The 7,608-nt window shown below is 41.0% G+C and overlaps 1 protein-coding gene across 1 annotated transcript; it reads left to right on the top strand.

Annotated features, from left to right (window-relative positions):
• Positions 3,947-6,281, top strand: LOC109234911. The gene is made up of 3 exons (XM_019400950.1): positions 3,947-4,153; positions 5,489-5,605; positions 5,680-6,281. Exons 1-3 carry the CDS (start codon positions 3,947-3,949, stop codon positions 6,160-6,162), a joined length of 807 nt encoding a protein of 268 aa, XP_019256495.1. The 3' UTR covers positions 6,163-6,281.

Genomic DNA, 7,608 nt, shown 5'->3' with positions numbered 1-7,608 from the left:
ATTGACGGGTACTTGAACTAAGGCACGTTTGACATTTTTGGGGAGTATGTTATAACCGTTGCACGACTTTACCCACTCTACACCTCTCGGTGGATCGAGTGATTTTGCCCGAGTTGACTTTCTCAAGACCAATTGGGTATGCAAACTTGCACAAGCAACTAGGGTTCAATTCGGGTATTACTCTCTCGAGGTTTAACCCTTAAAAATGGGGCTATCAATCTCTTGAGTACGCCCCAATTTTGGACGATTTTCGGAGACTTAGGCTCTCTTTCTCAAGAAGAGCTCAAGTCAACTCAACACAAACTAGTGTTTGCAACCACTAATTCAGAAATTAACCGTGAAATTGGCCCAAATAACAAACACCCATAGTCAAATTAGCCCTAAAATACAAGACCCATCAACTACCCACACTAGGGTTGAGCCACAACCCTAGCTTATGGGTCTAGCTACTCATAATTAAAGAAGAAAAGCAAGAAATAGAAGAGGATAAACACATATTAATTAATTGCTATGCTAAATACAAAGATTCAATGATGAAAAGAAAGTAAAAATGCCCAAAATGGCTAAGAAAAGTCGACCCACGAGCGCAACTGATGTATTACAATATCTGATACCCTAAAAATGGAAAAAGAATCTATTTATATTAAGCTGAAAAATGTGGACAAAATTGCCCCTGCGGGGTTAGTGCGGACCGCACAAAATGGACCGCGGTCCGCACTGGGCTCTTGACTTCAAAATTCTTGCTCTCTGAACTTGGGCTCCGTGGACCGCACAGAATGGACTGCGGCCGCGGAGGCTTCTAGTGCGGTCCGCGCCGAATGGACTGCGGACCGCACAGGCTTCAAAACTCCATTCTTCATCTTCTCTGAACCTTGACTCTACGGACCGCACATAATGGTAGTGCGGCCGCATTGCCTTCAGTGCGGACCGCACAAAACCTAGTGCGGCCGCACTGCCTTATTGCTTGAAATAACAGCTCTCTGAATCTCCCAATGCGGACCGCACAAAGTGTAGTGCGGCCCCACTGGGCTTGCTTTGCTTGAGCTTGCCTTGCCTTTGTCACTTGTGCAAGTTTCACTCCTTTTAAGCCGATCTTTGACATTTGTCACTTTGTTGATCAAACCTGCAATCAAGCACAACTTGTGAGCCTTTTGGGACTATTTTGTATGAATATTTGATCAAAGCATAAGCAAGAAGGAGTATAAAATGCGTCAAAATCTCTAGTTATCACTCTTCGACCTGCCAACAAGAAATTCGATCAAACAAAGATAAGATAAAGGAAAGGATGGAGAAAAGAATACAGCAACTAAGGCCGAAATAAGCCGACTTACTAGTGGTAGGTTTGCGCCCAAACCTCTCATGAGAAGGCGCCCATTCGCGGATCCCCATCGTATGGGGCAGAATCGCGCTCACCCATTCGTGAATGTTGGCAACTTGCAGAGGAGGCACCCTCTCGGCTTTGAAAACATAAAACACTATGGTCACTAAAGAAGACGACCAACAGCTATGTTCAAAAAAATGTGTAATATAATAAAGTAAAGGGAGACTTACAGGCGAAATTCCACGCCTCAGGAAACCCCGCAGGATTCGACACCACGTGCTCTATTCGGACGTAGAAGAAATTCTCCCAAAAGCGGCGGTTGGTTTTGTCGTCCATCTTCACCACCAAACCCTTGGTTCTTCGGTGGCGTAGGTGAATCATCGTGCCCCTGCGAAAATGATGGGCGAAGATATGAAGCATGTGTTGTAGAGAAACTCCCCTATCTGCTAGCTCCGCGTACTTGCTAAGCATAAGGAAGAGCTTGTATACGTACGGAGAGAGTTGGGCCGGACACACCTCGTAGAAGAGGCAGAAGTCCACCGCCAACAGGGGAAGCGGAAGCATGTATCCAATGACAAATGGATATCCGTAGGACGCAGTAGCCCGGGCAGTGTATATGCACTATGTCCCGACCCGCAAGAACTAGTTCAATATGATCGGGAATCCCCCACTTGGCTTTGAATGCCGTGAGCGTCGTAGCATCCATAGTCGAGAAAACAGGTTCCGGCTCATCCCCACCAAGGCTGTTGAAATCAGTCCTCGCCTTCCCTGGACGGGGAACCAACTCATCTACCGTCAAATACTCTCTTCCTCCACCGGACCCACTCCCTCTTGGATTAGGGGTACATCATTTTCCGGCACCGGAGCGCCAATGGCTCTATCAGGGTTAGAAGATGCACTAGCCATCTTTTCTTTGATTGAGAGAAACAGGAATGATAAGGGAAAAAGGTAACGGTCACAAGAATTTCTAACAGAAACAGAAATATGAGAAACTGAAGAAGAAGAAAAGTTGCAAAAATCTCTCTTGAGCGATTAAGAAGCGTGACCTTCAAATGGAAGAGTCTCCCCTATTTGTAGGAATATAAATGCCCCGAGCGAGAAAACCAAACGCCGCTACTTAGACAACGGAAAGGGCGTGCGCCATAATGACGCATGAGAAGTATTAATGACATTTTGAACTGACGTGACGATCTAACGAAGCTCTCGAAACGTCACGTAGCTACCTCACCACGAGGTGCTCGCCTCTCACATAAAGTGCTCAGATTTCTCACAATTTTTGAATCGACAGAGTCCGCCCATCGAGCTCGCCAAGAGGCGACCCAACAGGCGGAGGGACTAACTGTACGGGTTAAAATCTGACCAGACAAGAACCTGCGTGGGAAGGGACGGCTAAAAGTTACTTGGGCCGAAGTCGTATCCGTACAACGCTATAACGACATGCACCTCGGCCGTGGCCGAGGTCACGTATTCAGAACGCTTGAGCGCCGAATTGGATGTTACGGCATTTCGAAGGGTCAACCCGTAATATAGTCAAACGACTTAAGTACTATGGTTAATGACCGCTGGGTAAAGGAGAAGACCTAGCACTACTAGAAAAATGCAAATTTCCTAGGGAATTTTCCCACAGATATATTATCAGTGGCAATTCCCACTGAAATTTCAAAAACTCCAGTGGGAAATGGAAAATATTTCTTTTACCTTTTCTTTAAAAACGTTCCCACAGACTATAGGTGGGAACTAATTGGCGCAAAAAAGCACGTAATTTGTTTCCCACTGAATCAGTAGGAATGTCATTAAAAATAAAATTATTAAAATCTACCAAGTAAAACGGTGGGAATCCAAGATAAAAAGTTATTTTAATATTCCCACTGATGCAGTGGGAAGCTCAAAATTTCGAATTCTTATTGTTGGTCCAAAAACCCGCGACCTTTAAAATTATTTCACAAAAAAAATGCGAGCTTAAAATTTATTTCACCAAAAATAATTGAATTTATAAAGACAATTCCCACAAATTTACAGTGGGAAAGCATTTTCTATTACATTAGGTATACCCTTTGTTTCCTTCTCTCTTTCACCGGTCTCATTATTCTCTTTCTCTCTCATTTCTCTTCGCACATTTTCCCCCATTTTACAAAATTACTCTTTTCAATTGAGCAGTGTCGTCTTGGGCAGATTGTCGTCGTCTTGTTGCTCGCTAGTGTCTTGCCGTCGTCTTGGGCAGATTCAAAAGACAGCTTCCGTTCTGAACCTTTGACCTCACTCGTCGTGGACAACTCCACCAGGTACAATATAGGGTTTATTTTCCTCAATTTCTGCTCTTGTGCTCTTATTGAACAACTGTTTTAAGCTTTCTCTCACCCCCACCCCCCTTCTTTCACCCTTTTATGATTTTACCCTAAATGCCTAAAAATTTAGGGTTCTTCCATGAAAATATACTTTTTTGTGTGTGTGTTTGTGTGTGTAGTTGGGGTGTGACAATACATTTGTGTAGTTGTTGTAAAGATAATCGAAGAAATCAAAGTGTGAATGAATTTTACTGCAAATATTTATGGTTGCTATTAAGGCCGAGCAGAATAGAGAATGATGAAATCAGAACTGAAGAAAATTGATAGAAAACAGTAACCCATGACGAGATATTGTCAATTATTAGTTGCTTTTCCTGAGATGCCAGGTTGGATTACTGAGGATATATGGACTAAACTAACTGAGTATTGGGCCTCTGAGGAATTTAAAAAGAAAAGTGAATTGGCAAAGGCAGCCCGTTTGTCCGACAAAGGTGGCTCCATTCACACGGGAGGTTCAATAAGTATTGGGGCTCATCGAAGAAGATTGGTATGTGTTTATTATACTAGTTTAGTCCTGTGTTTATACAATTAAATTACTTATAAGGTAATTACTATAAGTAAATCTATGAAACAAACACTAATTGGTAGTTGGTCATCTAAAATGAAACAAGAACTTCATTACATGCATAACATATGAACGAAAGAAATAAAAGCTTCACTTGGATATGATCAAACTACACTTAATTTATTAGGATTTTTCAAAGATCTTGGTGCTAATGTTGGAGTATTTTCTGGTTTAATTGCTGAAGTAACTCCAACATGGTTTGTGTTACTAGTTGGTGCAGCAATGAATTTCACAGGCTATTTCATGATATGGCTTTCTGTTGTTGGAAAAATACCAAAACCAAAAGTTTGGCATATGTTTATATACATGTCTTGGAGCTAATTTGCAAAATATAAGCCTCACTCGTAACAGAAGTTCCTCTATCTGCTTGTCATTATGGAATATGAATGAGTTCTTCATGATGAATATTGCAAATTTAGAGAATAAGTGGTGTTTCTGTTATATATTTTTATCTTATTATGCTGAAGTTTTATTTTTAATATGGAGTTGGAATTAACCAGTGATTTGCCAGACGTAACAGCTCGAGTTCTTTCTATTTCTCTTTCTTATCTATGTATAAACATGTGTTTCATTGGGTTATTTGATTCAATGATCAGAATTTGATAAATATAGAGATAGAGGTTGAGTTCTGCTCCTATTGTTAATTAGGCTCTGCCTAGGATTGTGTACAGGAGCATACAGACGGATAGACATCTACTTGAGGAAGAGAGGTAATGGAACAGGTGATTAGTAAAATATTTGCATTAATAAAAGGACAGATGTACTGAATTTCCCCGAGAGTAGAGGAAATATGATTGGTTTACTGAAAGGATTTACTGGATTAAGTGGTGCTATTATGACTCAATTATACTTAGCTGTATATGGAAATGATTCTAAATCACTTATTTTACTCATTGCTTGGCTTCCAGCTGCAGTATCAGTAATATGTGTGTATACTATTCGCGAAATGAGAGTAGTTAAACAGCTGAATCAGCTGAGAGTTTTCTACTATTGTTTTGCTATAGCAATTGTATTAGCATTGTTTCTTATGGTCATGACATTGGTTGAGAAAGCAGTTGCATTTTCACATGCTGCTTATGTTGGAACTGCTACTGTGGCTTGTGCTTTGTTATTTCTTCCTCTTTTGGTTTTCATTAGGGAAGAGTTAGATGTCTTTCGTCGAAAGAACTTGCCTTTTGGTTTGCCTAGAGAAAGAAGATAATTCTACAACATGGACATAACACTTCAATTTTGCTTTTTTCATGTTTTATTTAACAGAAAAAGTCTTTAAAAAGACCAGCTACTCAAGATGAGGTATTTGAGCATACACATATAAAGAAGCTCAAGGATGGAACAAAGATAACTTGGATCGAGCCACGAGCCGAGACAACCTATGTAAGATTTCAAGTTACTTTTTATACTTTTCATTAATTAAATTTATTCATATAATAGTTGTAACTTTTTTGCAGAATACTTTCAAACAATCCTTGGAGGAGTTCATTCAAAGCCAACCAACTGATGATCAAGGAAAGCCAATCCAACCATCCCAGGAGAATTATATGGACTTGTGGATTAAGGGGGCTGGTGGCATACATAAGGGAAGAGTTTACGGCCTTGGATCAGAGTTTAGTTCTAGTCGTCGGTCTTTTGGATCTGGTGGCTCTTCTTCCTCAAGGTCCTCGATTAATCAGGATGAGTTTGAGCTATTGAATAGAAGAATAGCAGAGATCACTGAGTTGTATGCACAGGAAAGGGCTGCACGGGAGGAGGAGGCAAAGCGAAGGGAGGAAGAAGATAGGCAGAGGGAGGAAGAAATGAGGCGAAAGGATGCTGCATTTACTCGTGTCAGTGGTGACGTTGAAAGCCTCAAGGCCCAGCTAAACTACCTCTTAGCATCTGGTGGATTTCCTCTACCACGTTCTCCATCACGCTCTAACAAGACTAAGGAGTAGTTTCTTTTATTAATATGATTTTGGGTGGAACTATGATGTTGGATATTATGTATCAATTGGATAAGATTGAATGCTGAATTTCTTATTTGAATGTTTACCTGCATTATTGGTTTATAGTATTTTCAGTTTTGGTTGGTTGTTAATGTCACGACCCAAACCGGATGGGCCGCGACGAGCACCCGGTGCCTTGCTCAATCGAATACCAACATAACATATCTTTCTTATCATACTATCATGGTAAATGAGCTAGAGAACTCATCATGAGATAACAGGAATGAAACATAGGGGAATACTCAACATATGACGACCCACCATGATATGTAAACTTATACATGTGACATACGGGCCTATAAGGCCGACATGACCACTTGTAAACTCAAAACATAAGCCGAAAAGGCCATACAAGTATCCATACACCTGACATCTGTCTATAAGACTCAAAGAGTACCTAATATCATAAAGGTCGGGACAGGGCCCCGCCATACCAATCAATACATATCCAAAGCATACTGACCAAATAGGCAACTCTGAAGCAAGTGGAGTGCACCAACAGCTTCCGCTGAACTGATAGCCTACTTGGAGGAATGTCAACCTGTCTATCGGGACCTGCGGGCATGAAACGCAGCGTCCCCATGCAAAAGGGACGTCAGTACGAATAAAGTACCGAGTATGTAAGGCACGAAAACATAAATAAGAACAACAATGTAAAGAGAGATAGAGGAGATACAACCTGTAACATCTGAGTGCCTCTGGGGGCTACTGACATGAAACGCATAATACATATATATACATAAACTTTTTAAAAAAACATACGCCTCTGTGGGCATCATCATCATCATATCGTACCCGGCCTCAAAGAGGACTCGGTAAAAATGTACCCGGCCATCATAAGGCTCGGTAGAATCGTACCCGTCACGTGGAGTTTGGTAAACCCAACTGATCAGTGGTTGCATAATAGGTGCCATACCCGGCCGACTATAGCGCGGCTCGGTAGAGTAAAGTAGATACATATATAATGCATGCTGGACTCATGGAGTCACGTTCTAAACCTTTTGGAGTGACATAAGGCCATTGCACCTTCGATTAACATTATGGACATCATACCATCAATATGAACTTCACTTGGACTCAAGGATCATATATACTTTCTTGGAATAACTTTGTAAGGAAAGAATAACATGGACAACCTTAGTTGCTAGGAGTAGATTCATTATGAAATAGCGTATCGTTTATGTTCGTTTCACTTTAGATCATGCCAAAAGAATGAAGGAAGAGCCTTAACATACCTTGTATATTCTTCCCAACCTCAAGCTATGCAATTTCACGGCTCCTTAGTCTACAATAAGAGAAATGACACTCTCGTTATCATTTAAGCATCGTAACTATTATGTATCGACCACAATCTATTTTACAATGAAATGGACAGCACCTCCCCTATATATATGA

This window comes from Nicotiana attenuata, chromosome 11 (assembly GCF_001879085.1).
Source record: "Nicotiana attenuata strain UT chromosome 11, NIATTr2, whole genome shotgun sequence".
NCBI lineage: Eukaryota > Viridiplantae > Streptophyta > Magnoliopsida > Solanales > Solanaceae > Nicotiana > Nicotiana attenuata.
This window is presented reverse-complemented; position numbering and strand designations above follow the sequence as displayed.